At 39.8% G+C, this 21,480-nt stretch overlaps 2 protein-coding genes and 1 pseudogene across 3 annotated transcripts in view; 2 read left to right on the top strand and 1 right to left on the bottom strand.

Annotated features, from left to right (window-relative positions):
* LOC146469820 (disco-interacting protein 2 homolog A-like) overlaps nucleotides 1-11,870 on the top strand; it is a 48,434-nt gene extending 36,564 nt beyond the window's left edge. For both annotated transcript variants that reach the window (XM_085122794.1, XM_085122795.1), the window contains exons 32-42: nucleotides 780-1,081; nucleotides 1,744-1,874; nucleotides 3,889-3,980; nucleotides 4,894-4,970; nucleotides 5,174-5,344; nucleotides 5,454-5,515; nucleotides 6,449-6,506; nucleotides 7,732-7,806; nucleotides 8,223-8,403; nucleotides 8,915-9,038; nucleotides 10,089-11,870. In XM_085122794.1, coding sequence (XP_084978920.1) covers nucleotides 780-1,081; nucleotides 1,744-1,874; nucleotides 3,889-3,980; nucleotides 4,894-4,970; nucleotides 5,174-5,344; nucleotides 5,454-5,515; nucleotides 6,449-6,506; nucleotides 7,732-7,806; nucleotides 8,223-8,403; nucleotides 8,915-9,038; nucleotides 10,089-10,341 — 1,526 coding nt within the window. In that variant the 3' untranslated portion in view covers nucleotides 10,342-11,870. The remainder of the gene's footprint in view (nucleotides 1-779; nucleotides 1,082-1,743; nucleotides 1,875-3,888; nucleotides 3,981-4,893; nucleotides 4,971-5,173; nucleotides 5,345-5,453; nucleotides 5,516-6,448; nucleotides 6,507-7,731; nucleotides 7,807-8,222; nucleotides 8,404-8,914; nucleotides 9,039-10,088) is intronic.
* LOC146469819 (dynein light chain roadblock-type 2 pseudogene) lies at nucleotides 11,618-16,307 on the bottom strand (annotated as a pseudogene).
* A 4,359-nt stretch (nucleotides 16,308-20,666) lies between these two features.
* Nucleotides 20,667-21,475, top strand: LOC146469818 (uncharacterized; the record flags this gene model as incomplete). The annotated part of the gene is made up of 1 exon (XM_085122793.1): nucleotides 20,667-21,475. A coding segment is annotated over exon 1 (439 nt), but the record flags the coding sequence as incomplete, so codon positions are not given.
* Nucleotides 21,476-21,480: the final 5 nt, after the last annotated feature.

Here is a 21,480-nt window from a genome sequence, read left to right as displayed (position 1 = left end):
TTTATTTATTTATTTTTTTTGCGAAAAAATTTAGAGTGGACTGGATGAATTCCAGTTTTTCTTTGCAAGAGTTCTCTCCAGCTCGTAAAATGTTTGGCACTACAAAACCATTTAGAACCTTTCGAAATATTGAAATTCAACTTGCCATCGAGGTCCTGAGAATGCAATCAGCAGAAATGAATAAGCATGACTAATTTCCTTTGTTTTTGCCCTCTTGGCCTCATTGTCTGACTGAATTTTGATATATCAAAAGGAGCCTATTCGCTTAATTAGTTTCTTTTCGCTCGTTTGGCCTTGATTAGGTATTTCTTGTACATACGTACTCTGTTTGCTATGGTCTTCTGATTCAAGTTTGGGTTTGCATTGCCAATCGTAATTAACCCCCTAAAAAAATTTTGTGTTGAACTCCTGCCCTCCATTGCTATTCCATGTCAGAGAAACACTTTCAGTCATGGAAAGAACGAATGCTTAATTGAAGTGTTGAGTTTAGATTTATCGCCCAACTCACAGCTACCCTTCAATCAACTTTCTAAGACAGAAACCATCGGGACCAGCATCAACTGTCAGTTTTAGAAAGTTGACTGTTTGGAAGAGAGTTAAGTTACTGTACAATGTTTGAATCAGCTGTGGCAAGGATTTAAATGATTTGACACAGATATGCCCATCTTTGAGTGCTGCCTATTAATTTAAGAGACAGATGACTCGGTGTACAAGTGCTGGAAACATTACAAACCAACTTAGTCAATCCCGCTTTGAATTAATCAAGCTGGTTCTCTCAGGTCTAATTCCAGTCCCCGTCCGTCCCCCTCACGCCAACAACATCAGCACCACCCTCCCGACTGTCAAAATGGTTATTGACGTCAGCAAGTCACGTGCGGTACTGACCACTCATAACATCGCGAAGGCGCTGAGATCCAAGGAGGCGGTGGGTGTGGTGGACATAAAGTCTTGGCCCACAGTTGTGGAGGTGGATGATGCTCCGAAGAAGAAGCTGACGAATCCCTACAGGGCCCCTACACCGGAGATGATTGCTTATCTTGATTTTAGTGTTTCTACAACTGGAATGCTGTCTGGAGTGAAGGTGAGGCCCGTCATTCACTGTGATTTCCAAGTGAAAAATTCAGAAGAAAATGGTAAATTTCATTCTGCAAAATATTGCGAATAAAATGCTGAGTGTGAAGGGACAGCTGAGTAGCTTACCTTTGATTAGTCACACTCATGAGGTGCGAACAGCCTTGTACAGCAAAATAAACAGTGCCACAGGAAAGTACAGCCCAGTGGCTGTCATTTTGAATGAGCACACTTTAGGATTTCATCGACAGACTCAAAAGTCAGAACCAACTTGTACAGCGTAATAAACAGCATTACAAGAACGTAGAGCTCGAATTGGAATGGTCACAGTTTAGGATCTTATCTTCACCCTGGTTTAGAAACACTTTGTGGAGTGTATTAAACCACAAGGGGAGGTGGTGGCGGTGGGGGGTGATATTGCTTATTAGCGTCTATTTGAATGGTAACACTTCGGAATTTCATTCGCAAACGGAAATGTTTTGATTACCTTGAACTGCCCAATAGCCGCGAAAACAGCGAAACGAAACAGCGAGAGTAGTGCTCAGGGCTTTTTTTTTTTTTTATTAAAAAACATTAATAGGTGAGAACGTTGGAATCAAGATATAACAACAGTATTGCTTGCTCATGTGTAGATAACATTGTCACTTTTTTCCTTTGCTGTTTTTATTCCAGATGTCTCATTCAGCTGTTACTGCACTCTGTCGGTCCATGAAGCTCGCTTGTGAGCTTTATCCTTCTCGTGATATCGCTGTTTGCCTCGATCCTTACTGTGGACTGGGATTTTTGCTTTGGTGTTTGACGGGGTAGGTGGAAGGATTCGTAGTACTGTTACTCGCAAACTGTCTTACAGCACAAATTCTACGAGAAGCTAGTGTGCGTAACTAGTAATCGGAGGGTCTTAGATTCGACTCCCGATAAGAACACTCGGGTTTCCTTTTTCAGCGTTTGCCTGTGTCATTCATTGAATAATACACTGTCAATCAATCAATCAATAATACACCATTCTCATAATATGTTTGTTGCTTTTTGTACTCTGTGAATGATTCAAGACTTGTTCTCACATCCACAAGTTTTTATTTCTCTCGCAAAGTAATGGTTTTCAATCTTGTTAGGTCTCTGTTTGATGTGCTTGTGTTTATTTGTTCTGCTTCTAGAGTCTATTGTCTTAAATCTTTTTTTGGGAAAATCTCCTTTTAACCTGGAAATCACTGTATTTTCCTGCAAGCTATAAGAACTGACTCTAATTTATTTACTCACTCAAAATTATGTCTATCTACAGTAGCCTTTATAAGTCTCTCATTTTCCTTGCTCACGGATGATTTGCGTCTGCCAGCACATTAAAATTAGGAACCTTTAGCAACACGACGGCAAAGCCAACGAAAACGTCACTTCGAAATTTGAATTGACGTTAGTTGAGCTAATCCGTGGAACTGTTAAACTTGTACAATATAGCCGAACTATCCAGAAACTGAATTGGCAGGAAGCGCTTTCCTGGTGAGAAAGAGAATGAACAATTCGTCTTTGTGTCCTTTCGTTATTCATGTATATATTTGTAAATTTGTCACTCTGCAGTTCACTTGGTTCTTTTGCAGACTGAACGGCAAATTAATGAATCATAATTTAGTACTTACGTACAGTGGCGTTGTTTTGTTAATAAACCCCTTTAAACTGCAACAATGACGAGCATCGAATTTCTCGTTTCTATCTTGCTACTTCGTCAACCTTGTTCGGAAATAATATGAAATGCCTTGATGTTAAAGCAATTTCATCCAACTAATAGCATAAGGAACGTATTGAGTTCAGTGAGTAGAATATAACAATAGAGTTGATGTTCGTGGGCGTAAATATGTTTTTGGCCCGACTCAGGCTCATTTTAGCCCGAGCCGTAGGCGAGGGCTAAAATGAGTTCTGAGAAGGGCCAAAAACATATTTACGCCCAAGAACATCAACTCTATTGCTATTATAATAATTTCAGAGGGCATTCACCAAACGGAATCAAAGACAGTACAGTAAACGATCGCGATATCTTCTGTGAACGCTGCCGGAATCGCGTCGGCATTTTATTGTACAAAAGCTTTCGTTGTCACAAAAACTTAAAACTTTGGCAGAACACCGCAAAATTTGTAAAAAGAATCTTTGCTTCGAAGTTTTCATAATGAAAATAACAGAAATTTGAAAACAGCGAAGAAATAGTCACCTACGACTGTTAAAATTAAACTAATTGTGCAATTGCTTAAACTGAGCGGGTTTCACTCAAAGACGACAAATTACATTCACCTCGCCTCCGGCCGTGGAGCTACTACAGGCATAATTTCCACCATCGCCCACGAGTTTCTGTATTAAAGTCCTCTAGCTCACACGACTGAGAATTTGCTTCTTCGTTAGCTCTTCCATCGATTTTGTAGTTCAAAACAATTTCTTTGTGAATGGTAGCGCTTCCAGTCAAACAAGCAAGAAAACGGCGCGAACAGTTGAATGGCTTCCAGTTCTGATTGGCTGGCTACGTACGTTATTTTCTTCTTTCTTATTGGCTCGGAGCAGCGGGCTAAAATATATTTTAGCCCGCTGAATTCTTCATTTTAACCCGCAAAATACGCCGCAATGCCCGATGAAATTATTATAATGTGCATTTTGATACTGGGGTTAAGGGTTAAATGTATCGTTTTGTGTCGTTCTCCTTGCCGTGATCGTCTTAGCTCATCAAGGTCCCAAATAAGGGAAAACTACCTTCAATCTTCTCACAAGGTATCTTTGGTTTTCCTTTATTTTTTTTTGTATTCTCTTGTATTCACCATTTTCTTTTTTTTCTCGTTTCAGTGTTTACTCAGGCCATCACACAATTCTTATACCCCCGGGGGATCTGGAGACTAATCCTGCCTTGTGGTTATCAGTAGTTGGTCAATATAAAGGTGAACGTTATTCTTCAGTTTCAGTTTATTGATTTTGACATTAATTTTTCAAGAAATATGCAGTGCCCGCAGTAAGCAAGAGCTGGTCGAGGCGATCAGTAGTTACAAGCAATATTTTCAGAACAAGAGAAAAGAAATTAAATCAACTTAGGTAGAATTCTACTGGAGATTGAGTTTATTAAACGACGATTTTCGAGAAAACAAACAAACAAACAAAACCGATTTGTGCAATACGTTTAAGGCAAACGGCAGAAATGACCACGTGACCATGTTTATCCTTCATTTGCCGCTCGCTGTTTTCAGTTTCGCAGTAAATCAAGTAGTAAATTTTACATTCGCATTAAAGGTTTTGCACTATTCTCAGCATATTCTCATTTTTCCAAGCAAACACAAACGCGAATCTTACGTTTGCCGTTTACCGTAAACGCGAATCTCTATTAGTATAATCTCTATTAGTATAAATCAACTAGTGTTCTATCACGAATGCCGTTCTCTGATTGGCTACGCTACTCGCTATCTATTCTGTGATAGATAGTGAGTAGCGATTTTCAACAAAATGGCGCCCGCTTCTTTGCGTTTTCGAAGTGTCTGCGATGAGGAAATAGATAATTTACTTGTTTAGTTTTGAACGACTAGTAGATTTATACTAAAACAATTAGATTATTCGCTCTCGATTTCTATGCGTGATAGTTGATTCGGGCTTCGCCCTCATCAACTATCACGCGATAGAAATCTCGAGCTCATAATCTAATTGTTAAATAGAACCGTTCTTGTTCCACGCCAAACAAGACAGAAAGCATGCACCAGCGACATATATTTTTTAGTACGTTCAAGTTAATTTTATTTCATTACATGTTGTAGAAAAAGTCATGGCTACATTACGTAATAAATTGCTTGTGCTTTTCGTTCCCAGTTCGTGACACGTTCTGTTCTTACCCCGTGATGGATTTATGTACCAAGGGCCTGGGACAGTCAATACCTGCTCTCAAGGTATGATGGGTATAGTCTGAGTACTTCCTTTGTGACACTTCTACGAGCTTCAGAGAAAGCAGTAGATACCACAAACATTTCCCATCTTGGTTAAGGCTAATTTGACGGTTTGTGAGCCAGGCGTTCGAATTCATTCAGTCAGTTTTCAGGTTTCCTTTACTCTCCGCCATCTTACATTTCTGTTCGTCTTTGTTTTGTTGCAGGCTAAGGGCGTGAACCTAACTTGTGTCCGGAACTGTGTGGTAGTGGCTGAAGAGAGGCCCAGAATAAACCTCACCACAGCATTCTCGACTCTGTTCTCTGGCTTGGGTCTATCGCCTCGCGCTGTCAGTACTTCATTTGGGTGTAGAGCCAACGTCGCCATTTGCACACAGGTTAAACTGATCTCCTTTCCGTCCATTGACAATGTCTCTTTAGCAGTTGCAGACGTTTAAGAGATACGCAATCGTGTTTCTCACAACACATCTTCTGTTTATACTTTAGGGTGCATCCACTCCAGAGGCATCCAGTGTCTACGTGGATACGAGAGCGCTGCGAAACGACAGGTGAAATTAAATTACAGTTTTGTATCTAATTGTGAGATTTTTTCCCCCAATGTTAACGGGACATTCTGGTTGAATTTTTATGAAGTAGCATGTGGCTTAGAAACAAAATAAGTGATGGATAAAAATGTTGTATTAATTATTAACCTCAAATTTTAATTTTCAATCACCTCAATTGCTCATCCCCTCCCTCCTTTTTTCTTCATAAATATCCTAACATCATAAAAAAAAATCCTTGAAGATTGATAGGGCCACGCATTAAAACCATATGGAGACATTTTTGTATTGCTTATAAAACTTCGAACAGAGTATAAAGATAAAATGCTGAAAACTTCCAAAAACATGCTCCTCCAAACCTCTTAGCGACTCAGAGAACCAATAATGATATTTATGAAAGAAAATAGCAAATAGCTAGTGTGGAAGAGAAAGATGTAGTAATCAAGATAGAGTTGTGCTACGTCTTGAGTTGTTATGTTAACTTGTAACTTTTGCGTCACCTTCTGTGAACAAATTACATGTATAATACAAAGGGAGCAAATTGTGGCTGTGCTTTCTTTAAAGATAGAAACGTGCAGACCTACCATCTTTTAGTCCCGTTTAAGCATGAGCATAAAGACAAGCAAGTGAGAACACTAGCTACGTAAGCATAAGAACAGACGCACGCTCGGAAAACCATTTCTTGACGGAATTCTCGATACCAGCTCTCCTCGATGTTGAGCAAGATGGCGGACGGAGCGTTTGACTGCCTTGTGGTTGTACTTAGGGAAAACTGCGATATAAGCATCGTGTGCTTATATTTATGCTTACGTTGCAGGTGTTTCCACTTGCTTAAGGGGCGTGTATGCTTATGCTTTTGTCCAGGTGAAAACCAGGCTTTAAGCCGGAGTTCTAAGATTAAAACATATCAATAATTTTATGGAACTCGTTTTATTACAGAGTGACGCTTGTGGAGCGTGGAAGTCCAAACAGCCTTTGTCTTTTGGAATCCGGCAAGGTATGGGTGCATGCTAGCCCACTCCCGCGAGAATATTCTCTTTACTCGAAATATCAGAGAGATTTAGAATCGCGTTTACAGCAAACGGTGAACGTGAGATTCGCGTTTATGTTTTCTTGAAAAAAATTGGTACACAGATGAGAATAGTGCAAAATAATTCTGGCCTTTGATGCTAACACAAAACTACTCAATTTCACTAAGAAGCTATGTTGATTTCTGCCGTTTACCGTAAACGTAATTCTAATCTCTCTATTTCTATGTGTCGCCAGTTGCGAAGGCCGCATGGTTGCTTGGTTTCACTATTCATCAGTCGTTCAAAACCATAATATTAGTGCAATTGGAAAGTATTGTTCAGTAGCTTCTTTTCAAAGGCCGCTCTTTATGATTTCATACACGGAATCATAAACCCCTGCGTGGGGGTGGGTGGGGAGAATATTATGGAAGTACTACTCAGTAGCTGTCATCTGAATTGTAACACCTTAGGATTTAATCCACAGAATCATTCGTAGATTGAAATTGCGCAGCATAGTAAACATGTCCTTACTACTTGAGTGCTTTATTTTAAATGGTCACACGTGGCCCTTTCTCGATATATCCACAACAAGCAGTGGAAAAAAACTATAGTAGTGGAAAGAAGGTACGAGGTTTTGCTGGATATACACTCGGTTGCAAAAACGTTGACACCTAAAAAGCATAAATCGTGAACGATGAGACCCAACAGATTTGTTGGTAGTGTTTGAACAATAACCTAATTTCCATAATCAATAATTTACCATTCTCCTTCTTTGCAATAAAAAATACAGTGATGACTTAATTCTTCCGAATAATTTTCTACCAAATATTGCTTAAGTTCATTGCCTGTTTTGAACTTAGGCAAAAAGCGAATTGTGTATCACTCAAATTGGTCCTTGTTGGCCAACTTGCTTCAACAGTTTCCATCATTCATCACGTGCAACTAATTTTGGTCATCAACCGTCGCACGAGAATAGAATATTATGCAAATAACTTTAGTGCACTTATACCCATAAAGCCATTGGGTCTCATTGTTCACGGTTTATGCTTTTAGGTGTCAACGTTTTTGTAATTGAGTGCATCAAGAAGTTCACTCATACAAGGATGTTTCATTAACAGGCTCAGCAATTAACATCACTTACATGAGCATAATAACGTTTTCCATGAGAATGTCTTTTGTGTCAATCATTATTCGTTGTTTTTCTGTGAACAGATTTTGCCAGGTGTGAAAGTTGTGATCGCCAATCCAGAAACAAAAGGAATGTGCGCAGACTCACATCTGGGAGAGGTACGTTATTGTCACGAAAAGGACGAAAATCTCAGACGAAGGAAAATGTCTTTGTAGTTGTGAAGAAACTGCTGTAACAAAATGACAGAGAAGAATTAGAGAATTGGCACTTAAAATCAGGACCAAGTTTAGTGCCAGGGAAATAAGCATGAAAAGCCCTAACAATGATAAGCATCAAATTTCTCGTTGAAATTTCGATGCTTTTTTAACCCCTGAGGTCGTGAGAATTAAGGAAAAGATCACCGAAGGTGAATTTTCTAGATTTCTAACTTCTCCCCAGTAATTGTATAAGAACAGTATGGGGACAAGATAGGAGAATTTACTCTTTGATATTAGGGGTTAAAGGGTTAACGCGTTGAAATTGTGACGTTCTGTGCGGGGATCGGAGCTAATGCGATGTTATTTATATTCTGCAGATCTGGGTCAGTAGCCCGCACAATGGTAGCGGGTATTTCATGACAGGCGAGGATACTCAGACTGAGGACAGGTTTAACGCTAGACTCACCACAGGTCCCTCGGGGGAGATGGGAGTACAGTACGCCCGAACGGGGTGTCTGGGATTCATCAAGAGAACAGATTTTACCCAAACCGACGGAGGTACGTTTGCTTCTGGTAATAGACCTTTTTCATAAATGGCGGGCAATAAAAAAATTATTTTGCTTTCATGAAAATTAGCCTTACTAGCCTGGTTAGCATGTACAAAATTCAATTTTTACTCTAAAATGATGTTAGTAGGGCTTATTGAAAGTGTAAGAAATCGGCCGCCCATTTATGAAAAAGGTCTGTACCAAATCATTTTGCAAGTAACACTCCTGTTTGCTTGTTTGAGTTTTGTTTGTTTTATCTGTTGTGGTGTTTGTTTGCGTCTTTGCACTTAGGACTGCTTTGCGGCAGGAATCAAACTCTAATTTTTGCCCAAGGACGTTGACGCTACCTGTTTTTCGCGCATCCTTACTGTGCATGTAATTCATGTCGCAATGTCCTGTGACGTCATACATGAAGTGCGCCTTCTGACGAAGAAAAGTGGGACAAATGTTGTAGCGTCGGTGCCTCTTATCTAATAAACGCTTACCTAAAATATTGATTATTGTTTTCCTTTCCTTGACAGCACGACATGACGCGTTATTCGTGGTTGGTCCTCTAGAGGAGACTATGGTGTTACGTGGTATGCGTTATCACCCAGTAGACATTGAAAACTCAGTGACGAGGTGTCACAGGTCAATATGTGAGAGGTAAGATATTTCACTCTTAACTAATCTTTACAGGAATTAAATTTCATGTTCAACAAACCCGTATTTTACGAGACTATGTTGCGTTCTGTGCATCGCCGAATGGTCCGGAACACTCAGGTTTCTTAAGTGCGGTGCCTACCAATACAAAGGTACTTTAAGCGTGATATATGCCTATGTGAGAAAAGTAGATCTTAGCAAGGGTTGTTGGAACCCAAAACAATATTTACATTGTTTTGTAGTTTAAAGCTTCTTAGAATTATTGTTGCTTTGTCATCTCTTGAAAATGCGTGGTTTCCCCAATTTATTTTTCGGATTTCAATAGCCCTTGCTAAGATCTGCTTTTCCCTCGTTGTCATAAACCGCGCAAAAAAAATCTTTGTATTAAGAAGCATCATCCTAAACGCGGATTTCAGGAAAATAAGACGGCTTCCATTTCAAGCATTCATTTTCATTTTTTTTTTTATTATTATTATTTTGTATTGTAATTTCGGTGATCGGTTGAACGAGGCTCACCAATGGCTGACTGTTTTCAAGGCGTTCAACAATCACAATATATTACCGAACATGTTAACCGAGCTTCTTGTTTCTCAGATTCAAGAGCATTTTTTCGATTCTAATTTTGGTTCAAATTTGGAATAAGTGAAACTTAAACGTAAAAATTGAGAAAAAATCGTACATATATTAAACTTAGCTCTTTCGTAATACCCTATTTTCTCTCGTGTTGGTAAGTTTAGTCGCCAGGTTGATTGATTTGCCATTTGTAAATTAAAAGCATGCAGAGCGAAGAATGGTGAGGGTACAAAACTACTGAGGGAGTTGGGGAGTAGAGTAGATAACGTGCTCCACTCCCACGGTACTCTTGTGCTCTTCCAAGACTTCGCTCTTTCAAATTCGGCGTTTACGCGAGAAAACAGGGGACTGAACATTCTAAAGTAAACTTACGCTGATGACATCCGGGCGTGGATCTTTAACTCCTCTCTCTCCTGTCCCCTCGTCGCTGCGATCTTCTCAATGGTCTTAACACTGTGTTCTTTCCCTTCCCCTCCCTAGTGCGGTCTTTACGTGGACCAACCTTCTGGTGGTAGTGGTCGAACTTGACGCGGACGAAAGCGAAGCTCTTGACGTTGTTCCACTTGTGACGTCATCCGTGCTGGATGAGCAGCATTTGATCGTGGGGGTGGTAGTGGTGGTAGACCCCGGCGTGGTACCCATCAATTCCCGTGGAGAGAAACAACGGATGCACTTGAGGGACGGATTCCTGGCGGATCAATTAGACCCTATTTACGTAGCTTATAATATGTAGGTAGTTCGTTGGTTTAAGCCTTCACTTACTTGATTGCCTTGTTTTTTTTAAGACTTCTAAATATTAGGCTAAACTCCGAGTTGTCTGAAGGTTCTATTTCATAGCGAGATCCTGGTGAGTCACCCGATTTCGTGTCGAGACACCTTTAGCTACAGTAGTAGTGAAACAATCATTAGACAATTCGCGGTCAGCGTGATATTTAAAATTTAAGACAAAGTTAAAAAGCGTGTTCTGAAGTGTTTTACAATGCTACGTTTTTCCAAAATTTGAAGGTTCGTGAGATTTCTTTCCAACTCAAGTAAGTATGACAAGTAAAATAGTGTGACTTTCGCGGGGCGGAGTGCGTACAGTGGTTTAGCCCGCCCGCCATAAATTAGTCAAACTGAGGTAGGCAATCTCTGTGAAAAGGATTCGGACAGCGTCAGGAATTCTTGAAAAAGTATGGAAAATGACGATAAAGTCTGGAAAAAAAAAACAGGAAAACGTCTTGAGTTTTTCAAAGCCTGAATAAGTGCTTAACTGCTAGGTGAAATCTTTGCCATTTTTGCTGAATCCATCGTAGTGAATCTACTCATGAACTGTTTAGGTTTCACGCTGATTGCGAGTTGTCCTCTTCATGACTTGAAATAAAGAGGCAAATACAGCAGGCGTAGTGGGGGAGGGGAGGGGGTTACCCTTAGGTATTATTGTTGTGAGTGCAGTTAAATATTATTTCACAAAAATGTGTGATTTTTCATGCCCCGTGAAATCCTCTGCTTTTTGAAACCAAAACGACATAAAGCCTGATATCCAAGATAAGGCCAGTGCACAAAATATAACCTATTTTACAGCAAAATACTACTAGGTAAAATATATTCATTACGCGCCAAATTGGCTCATGTACCGGGAGGGGGACCGAGGGGTTGGGGGCGTGTGGTAGTTCTCAGAATCCCCAGTAGAATCAGCTTTAATGTAATCGTCTCTTGTTGATGGTAAAACAAAAACTGCGTACATTTTTGTAAACGTTTTTCCTTGGTAGAAGTTAGGCTCCTCCTAAGCTGTGGTTGATAAGTCACGCAATACTCTACGGAGACGTTGCGTGACTTACATCACTTGCAAGTCGAGCATGTTTCATAGCAAACATTAAGCATTTTTGGACTACCTTCCGCACAGGGAAATAAGTATCTTATTGACTGTGCGGGCGGCAATTTGAATTAGTACTTGACTTAGTCGTTTCGCGTTATTTACAATTTGGTTTAAGGCCAATCGTGCATGAATTATGTAGTCTTATTTTTCAGACTATAAATATTAATTAATGACGGTTTCAATGGATACGTAAAGTAAAACGTTAGATCACTTTTTTTTTCAATTTTGCGTCGGTTGTATCTTTTACAGCTCGTGTAATACAGCACTTATCTACCGGTTATTCGTAGAATATTGTGCCCCACAGAACAGAATTAGTTGTCAGATTTGTTAAGTATTATGTAAAAAGGCAATGAGCAGTTGCTTATTATATTTTTATGTGTAAATAATAAAGACGTGAATAGTAATCGTTTGTAAATGTATACTGCTTTACGTATCTTCGAGGACTACTTGATTTTCAGGCTGTTTATAACCACTTGCTTGTGAAACCGTGTTATAGGCGTGCAGTTGTGTTTGGTCTTCCAGCGCCCTTTGCGTCAGTAGTGCCTATGGGTGGTGCCTACTGATACAGGGATATTTGTACTGGAATTTTGATATCTCCGAGAGTAACTACCGCCAGTTTTATACCCTAAAATTCTCCACGTAAGTCCCGCAAACTAATACAAGGCCCTCCAGAATCTCATATGCTAGAATCCCTGAAGCGCAAGTACAGAATAAATCTCATCCGCACACTCACTTATCGTTGCCTCCGAATTTGCTCCTCTGCTTCCTTGCTGCAATCTGCTTGTGATGATCTTCGAAAACTTCGAAAAAGACGGGAAGTTCCCTTCGTTAGGTTGCCGTCCTAGTCTCCATTCGACGGTACGAGATTATGATAGACGACTGGGGACTTGTCAGCTAAACTCCTTCAAATAGTACTGTAGGCCCCACCCGTGCATAACCTGTTAGCTTGCTGTTACAAGCTGGGGAGGTGAAAGACCTAGCGAACGAGGTTGGCTGTTTTTGTTTTCAAACCCAAACAATTTTCAAACACAAAATTCCCTCCGATAATGTTGTGAGCAGAACATTAAGTTTCGTGAAATTTCATCCTTTGCAAAAAGAAGTGCGCACTCTTGAGAAACTCGGGTTATCTATGGGCGGCGCCTACAAATACAGGAATATTTTTGCTCGTATTGTTCCATACATTCATATTCACTTCCTAGCACTCTAGCAAATATTTGAAGAAAATTGGATGAATCCACTGCTGTCTCGAGAGTTTTAGCATCAGCGGTATGCCCCATGTATAAACCGAAATACACGAGTGTGGAGTAACAGGTATTTTAATTCTCCAAATATTACAGCAATAAATCAGTTTTTTTAGCAATGAAAGCGCAAACGTTCCATATTTGTTTATAACTATTTAACTCACCTTTGCTTATATTAAATTTCTAATTTATAACCTTTGTAATAATATTTCTTTTAAAATCTTAATTTAAAAAATAATATGGAATGTTTATCACTGACGTTTCATTTTGATCACTGTTCCCTATTTTTAGTACGTTTACTTGAGATGATCGAGTTTTCTAGACAGTACTGTGTTAATGATGTTCCACATGTTTCTTTTACACTGTTCCAGCATTTAGAGCTCGTCTTCAGAGAGATGTTCTCCGATAAAATTCATGAGGGCAATTATTCCCCGGTATGTTAAACAATTATGTTCCAGTACGTTTAACAGTATTTGAGCGTTTAACTTAGTTTGCTAGCCGACTATGTAACGATTTGCTCAAAAAACATTTTTTCAACGATACACTCCAACATGTTTGCCAATAATGTTCCAGTATATTTATCAGTATCAGGAATGACGGTTCAATAATATGCTCCAACATGTTCGCCAACAGTTCTCCAATATATCTTTACCAATAATGTTTTGGGTTAATAATCGTTCATGTTTTGATATGATCGTCAATTGTTCGTCAAAATCAGTTGCTTCGATGAGTTCAACTAACCTATTATGATTCAGTTGTTCGTCAATAATTTTCCAATATATTTACCATTACCAGGAATAATCTTTCGATAATATGCTCCAACATGTTCGCCAATACTGTTCCAATATGTTTATCAATAATTCTTTATGTTGATAATCGATTGTATCAATATTGCTTCAATAGGTTTTAACTGACCTATTACGATCCAGTATGTTCGCCAATAATGTTCCATAATATCTACCAGCAAAGCTTTAATTTGTCAGCCAATATGCAACGAGGTACCAACAGTGTTTCAAACCTCTTTCTGGTTTGGGTTTTGAATGACAATCAAGGTGTACTCCCCCGATGGCGCTACCATAATCTCGTATTTGCGAGATCGTACTCGAAGAAACTTCAAATCATTCAGAGGATCAAGATCTCGAACGCAACTCCGTGCCATGTATGTCAAGTGCTGAAAGTTGGTCGCGTAAATTTGCGTTGTCGCATTGTCCATCGTCGACTTGATCGCAATGCCTTGTGGGTTAAGGACCAGAAGACCGAGGACACCTGGGTGTGAGTGGATGCGTTTTAGAGTATCTTCCACTTCTCCTTGCGGGGGAGGTTCCGTCACTTTCCCTTTACAATATTTTCCCTAAAAAGAGGAAAACTAAATACTGTCATCTTATTAAAATGACATATGTTTCTCATCTTGCGCGTTTAGTAGTTAGAATCCGCGGAGGGAGACCCTTATCATGGCGGTCACACGGAGCGCGAGCCAAAGAGGCACGAAGCGCTTAAAGCCTGCGGTATCATCGCGCGTAAGCCGTACACTATGGCGGGAAATAAAATTAATGTTTCTGACTCGTCAAATAACGAAATTAATTTTAGAAAAATGATTTCTCAAAGACGTTATAAACACTACTCCTCTGTACAAGTTCCCAACACTCCTTTGAGGTAATTTTTTTTAGTTCCAGCACGAGTTAGCGTGCGTTATCAATGTGAAATGTAGCGTGACTCTGTGACGTAAGTTCGCGCTAGTGACGTGACCAGCTCCGGAGGTATGGTAACATTACTCTGAAACTCCGCAGGTCAATCAGGTTAATGCTTAAAGTTTTCCGTTTCAGTTCAGTTTTACAGGAGGCACATTCACGACAAGAAATAAGGATTTGAAAGAAAATGACTTGCATCACGTTTCGGTGCTATCGAGTCCTCTCAAGTGTTTCGGTATTTGCTTCCTCATTCATGCCATTCCGAGAAGGTACTCTTCGAAATTTTTGGGTGTTTGTCGGCGGCTTTTACTAGAGACCCTAAAAACATTTACAAAAAATATGTTATCTAAGTTTTATCCCTTTTTATTTGAATAAAATTACCCCTAACCTCTTCTGCAGGTTGAAACTTATGTTAGCCTGTGATCGGAATCCTTAGTAGTGGTTGCCCAATGTCCCTTCTTCCCCGTCCAGGGGCCCGTTTCTCGAAGGTCCCAGCCCGATAAGTATATTTTTAAATGTCTTTTTCGCCGATTACACAATGATTACAACAGACATGGTACTTAACCAATGTTTTCATATAATTATAAGATTTTAAAATTTATTATTCAAAGTTGACAAAAATTGACCTCTGTTAAGAAACATTTATCTCCATAGACACTTATCGGGCCCTGTAAGTTACCGGACTTTCGAGAAATGGGCCCAGAACCAGTATCGCTCGCTAAACACGCCGATATTTCATCCTCTTCCCTCTATGAAGGAGGCTGTTCACTAGCCTGCAAGCAGAAGTCCCCTATTTCCTTTGAAAAATGATATTTCTGCGCGCAGGCTAAATGTCCATAGCCCTATTTGATTATTACACTGGTAGAATTGAAGAAAAGAGGAGGATCAGTGCAGTCCCACGCGCGAAGGCAAGCCACGCGCGCGCGAGGGCTCGATTCCTCTCGAACGCCTGTCACGCAAACTACACTATGGTTAAATTCGGCTAATGTTAACCCATCAGTTTCCAAACTACACAACCACGTTGCGAAAATCATTTCCTTTATATGGGAACTACAATATGTGGAAAACGATTGCCGTATGGTCTACTACGAATAAATTGAATTTTTGTGACGACCGTGGCATGTCGTGAATTTAATTGAGATTCCTGTGATTTAAGCCAATATTTTTAAAATGGATTATCGGTCAGTATAAAATGCAGACTGCAGCCTGGGTATAAAATGCAGACTGAGACCAAAACCGCCTCTTCGTCAAATATAGGATGCATTTTGAATTTTTCAACGTAACTTACACTAGTACATATATATAGTCAGTAGTGTCAATCGCCTTTCAATATCCTTTTCCATGAAATGGATTATAATATATGAATGTCGATTCACGATCCTCTTTTCACGACGTTTAAGATATAATTACAGAGTTAACCGCTATAAATAGCAGGGATTTATTGCATGTATGGTGACCATTATAAAATTTCATGAAAATATTGACATTGGCGTTGTCACTGTAGACTGAGTATTAAACAAGACAAGGACAACTGATACTGCTATACGGGCGAAGAGTTAAAACCAGCAAAACCGAAATCTCTTGCAGTGAAAACTTGAACTGAGACGAAATGCGTTGCCCGGACTCGGAATTATATATCATGACTCAAAACATAGATCGGTGGTTTGTTATGAATGAACGGAATTAATCAGCATAGGCCAAAGTTTAAACACACTTACGCGCAAACACTGTACTGGGTCGCTTTCCTCTGATAAAAGCTAAAAAATGAAATCCTTGCCAAATGATTCTTGAAACGGTGGAATAAACCTGCTCAAAGTATTTACTCTTGTCGCAAGCCAATATTTCTTTATAAGTTCACGTCCTATAAACGCCGAAATATGGGGTCTAATCGATGACCTACCTGTTGTGACATTCGTAGAATGTTGTTTGCGGGTTAATAATTGTTCATGTTACGTCCAATTTGAGACAAAAGAACGCTGGGATTATTGGCTATCTTAAGCCGCCGTTACACGTTGAAACTTTTAGCTGAAACTTGTGTGCAACGGCGTTGCGAAACAAGTTTCAGCAGGCGTTGCACCGTGTAACATGGTCGGTTTCGTGAAACTTTTTCGAACTTCCGTTGCGAGACAAGTTTCACGAAAAGTAGAACCGCTTTCTACTTCTGCAACGGCTCGCAACGGTCGCAGTGGTGAAAAAACAAGAGTTTCACCGTGTAACACCACTTCGTGAAACTGGTCTCGTTCGCCGTTGCACACAAGTTTCAGCTAAAAGTTTCAACGTGTAACGGCGGCTTTAGAACAATGGCCCGTTCGCAATCGATGCTTGTTGTGGAAAGATTACACTATTAAATTAATGGAAAATGGTCATGAAAACACGAAGCCATAGTAGACTCTTAGGAGCGCTCTTATTTCTGATATAAAAAAGTCATCTTAATTATAATTCAATCATAAATCATAATTTTTTTTCTTCACTCTACATTACTTTTTACTCTTTTGACAAATAATGTATTCAAAACTGACTTTTTTAACGCCTTCAAATAGTAATTCGTTTATGTATATGTCCTTAACACCGCCTGCCTAGATTAGCTCGCTATTTGCAGGCGGTGTTCATTTGTAAGTAACGTTTGAAAAACTTAATAAAACTTGAATCTTGAACTTGAACTCATAGTATCAGAAAAACACTTCATGGTCATCCAAGTTTTTATCTCTTTCCTAGAGAAACTCGACGACCAAAACTCAGTTCTGTACCCGACTGGGTACATTACTAGCTAGTACTTTGAACAGGCGAACGGAAGCAAGGACGAGGCGAGCGCGGAGCGCGAGTTATGCGCGCGTGACTCGCGCCCCCAGGCTCGCGCCTCGCGCTCGCCTGAAAAAAAAAAAACGCCTGTTCTGCAGGCTAATAGAAGAGTAAGGTTCAGTACAAGTTCGATTGAAGAAAAACTTGAAATTGTAGTGGAAAATAGGCTACAAATTTCCAATATATCCGTCTACAAGACCGCCTATCAGTTTGTCAAGTTTTAAAAATCCAAACCCTCTTGGTGGGGTGCACATCCATTGTCTGTTACAGCAAGACTACATATGGCATAGACACAACTAAAAGACGAAAGAAAATCAACCAATCACTGCCACGTATTTTATATTTAAAATGTTACTTATTTATTTTTTTTTTCGTTCAGTTTCCGAGGAAGGTTTGTGTTGCAAACCGAAATACCGGGGTAATTTGTTATTAATATATATCAGTTATTCTAGCCATTTTGTAAATTTGTGGCCACCTCTGCCGTCGGGATTAGTCTGGCCTGCAGTCTATATTTTGCACACGGTCTTGCAGATTTTAATTCAACAACTGTACAATTCGCCTTACTAGCTGCATTTTCTAAATTTTTTGCCGACTAGATACTCCACGCTCTGGCACCTTTCAAAATCGGCCCTTACAAAATTGTCCTAAGCGTTCATGTGGGTGGGAGTAAAGCTCCCCCACACACCCCTTCCTTTCCACGGGACCACTGGGTGAAGGACTGACTAATTCAGGTATTTCTATGTTCTAGAATTTCTATGTAAATTTCCTAAAAATATCCTCGATGGGCGGTTCTAAAAGACTCATTTCCGCGGTTTTCAGATCACGGGGAAGAAGCCGCTTTGTTTCAAAAGGGCCGAATTCTAAACCTAAGAGCAATAAAAAATAAATACTTCCGGGACATCCAAAACGGCTGAAGTACACTGCTTAGAAATAGCAGCACGTGCCAGTTTTTCGCTGACCTTTGAGAATGTCTATGCCGACCCTTGAAACTTTAATTTGCAAATCTTTGGTTCGGACTCACTCATAACATTCGATGAACTTTGCAATCCTTTTACAGAATGTACTCAATCATGGTGGACTTAACAGCTAATACAATCACTAATCTTCCCGATCTACTTTTTGTTCTATTTTTTATTCTTATTTTTGTCTAAATAGTCTTGGCCGGAGTCCACTTTTCAGGCATAGTCACTGAGGCGTTTTCTTCAATCACATGCCACATTGTGGAAGAAAACAAACTTATACCTAAGGACCGCGGTAATTATTTATCTGATAAACGTTTCACCAGTTCATACGAACACCAAAACAACTTGAATGGGAGGGGAGGGGGTGTTCCCCCCCCCCCCCCTTGTCCTATAATGGACTATACCGGGAGTAGAAACCAGTGATAAACTGTGTTTGCGAGGACCACCGCGACAAAATAAAAGTACCGGATCCTGTAGTGAAGGATCTAATCAGCAAAAACATTGTAAAGCAAATAATCTAAAAAAAGATCAAGGCTTTTTGTTTTAGATTATTTGGTATACCGGGAGGTCCATTCCTGAAGGGGCACATTTTCCAGATACAACTAAAAGATGAAAGACCACAGTGATAAACCGATGACTGATGCCGAATCTCTTGTAGACCTGGATCAGCAAATTATTTCTAGTTACTGAATATATTTCAGTTATCCCAGTCAGTTTGCTTTATTTTTCGTCACCTGCGCCGTTTGGATCAGTTTGCCGTCTATATTATATATTTTGCAAGCTGGAGTATATATAAAATGGCGGGGATTACAAGAGTAGAAAGTATAAAAAAAGGATTAGAACCTTTCAACATATCTCGAACCAACCACATTAAATCAAAGAGATGCAGTTGTTCTGACTCCCCCCCCCCCCCTCCCCCATCAGTTGCTTTATGTTATTTCAGTTTTGATCTGTTTTCATGGACAAATAAATTGTTACAGATCAAGAAACGAAAAAGACTTTCAATACCATGACAAGTAACAGTCGGTAAAGGGGAGGAAGGGAGAAAGAGATAGAGTAGAGGAAGAAGACGCAAGTAGCTACATGTCGTGTTTTTTTTTAGTCCGCGTGACATAAACCGGTTATAGCCTGCGGGGTAATCAGTCATTAACCACAACGCCAAAATACCGAAGTATCACGCCTTTTTAACCTTGAATGAGTGCCAAGAAAGCTTACAAGACGCGAAGCTAAGTGGATTGAAGCTGAGTTATCTTTCTTCAACTGACATGAAAAACGCCAAAAATTAGTCTCAGTTATATAGATATAAAAACAAGCTCCAAATCGAGTTCGTTTTGAAGTCTTGTTTCGCCACTGCCGAGTGCTGTAAGCAAACTCTAGATTTTAACCTCGTTTATTATTCTTAGTAAATTTTGCTTATTCCTATTCAGTGTACTTTGAAATTTGTTACTCGATTTGTTCATAAACTGGACCGAGACGAGGCGAAGTAATGCCATTGCCACGTGAAATTTCACAAGAGTTCTAATCTTAATGGCATTGTGTCTTCTCAAAGACCTCAAAGATGGTGCAATTTCAATCAGCTATTTCACAACTTAATTAAAATTTTAAATCAGTCTCATGAATCCAAGCCCACAATAAATACCCGGAATAATGCGATGCTAATCTCGTTGATACACAAAAAAATCTGCATAACAAAGTGATGTATAAGCAAGCTCGGATACGGTTTGTGCGTTTGGCAATAAGCTTAATTAAGTTAGACGATTTTGAAATACACAACATAAAATTTTATTTTTCTCCTACCTCCACGAAAGAAGTGTTTTTTGTCGAGTTTGAAGGTCTGTATTTATGCAAATAGGTGACTCAACTAATATAAAGCTCAAGATTATTTTAAAAGTTGAACGTGAACATGAAACGGCCGGTGATTTATAATTCAAAACTGGACATGTTCGTCTAAGACCAAATATTCATTTCAATCTTGATGAAGAGGTATTTGCTGCTAAAGCAAATGGGAAATGCTTTACTTTTATTCGATCGAGCTGTTATATTGACCGCGACAAAGAGACCTTCCGCCTCTTCCCAGCCGCTGAACGTGCAAAAATCTCAGGTGACAACGAAACGATGAAAACAATTGCGAAACTTTTTTTAGTGCTGTGAGTTCACAAATTTTCCCAAGTTTTGTCCTGTCCACTGAAGAAAACGCTTCCCCAGCAAAGCAAATTAGAAAAAAAAAATCAAATTTCAGGTATAAGCGCTACCGGTAAAAAATGTCAAATATCGGTTGAAATCGATTTCCTCATACCAGGTGTTATGGCGTGACAGAACACGCCACCTTCACGCCTTGCCAACGCCCCCCACTGTTGTCTTATAAACCAATCACGACCGAGCACCAGTCTGTCTTTCACGCATTGTCAATAACAATCGTGGAAAATCACTAATAAACAACATCCATTTTTTTGTATTTTTTCGCGATTAAATCTTGTGGATTTTAATAGATATTCGGGTGGTTAGCGAGGAAAATACCAGAGAAACAAAAACGCTGAAAGTTGATCGCCAATCGACCGCAAATCGGGCGAGATTTTGTTGGCATACGAAATGAGTGGTGGAGCCAATGATGGCGTCTGCATGCACAGCACGTGTACAGCCATAAGGCCACCATCCTCACGCCACAAGTGAGATGTCACGTTCACACAAAATATCGTCGAAAACAAAGAAAATATAGGCTTAATGTGAAAGCAATTTTTGAACATTACGTTCAGGCAAGCAAAGAAGGAAGATAAGGGTCTATACGTCAAACGACTTTCCTGAGCGGAGAACAGCGAGAAAACTTTCCGTCTTGCACCTGTCAGATTGAGCTACATCGCAGCGAATTTGACAACAAATGAAATGGAGAGGCGTTTGAATTCTGTCGAGCACTCCTTCCTCGCTGTGATGGAACATTTTTTGCAAACTGTGGATCTCATGGATAGTACGGTTTTAATCCCAATGAAACTCATCGATTTGCCTGTGAGAGATTTGATGCCAGCGTCGAAAGGCAATGCATCTTCTAATAACGCTTTCCTCCAAAACAACATGAACATGCGAGCGTTCTATTTCATGGTGAAAGCAATGCGAATTAAGTTGTCGCTTGGATATGGAGACTCTAGCGGTAACGAAGACGCTTCAGTCCCGCTAGAACGGGAAATCCAAGATTCTTGTCACCGATTAAATCAGCTCGATTTGGTCGCAAGGTACATCAAAACTTCCACGCTTAACCTCGGCCCAAACCAAGAGCTGCCATCCTTTCAAGAATTTCAAAACAAAGCGCAGTTTCACTCGGAGAATTGCCTG

This window comes from Pavona decussata, unplaced genomic scaffold, assembly GCF_977016875.1.
Source record: "Pavona decussata unplaced genomic scaffold, jaPavDecu1.1 SCAFFOLD_116, whole genome shotgun sequence".
In the NCBI taxonomy this organism is placed as follows: Eukaryota; Metazoa; Cnidaria; class Anthozoa; order Scleractinia; family Agariciidae; genus Pavona; species Pavona decussata.
Note: the sequence above shows the minus strand (reverse complement) of the source record. Positions and strands in the feature narration are given on the sequence as shown.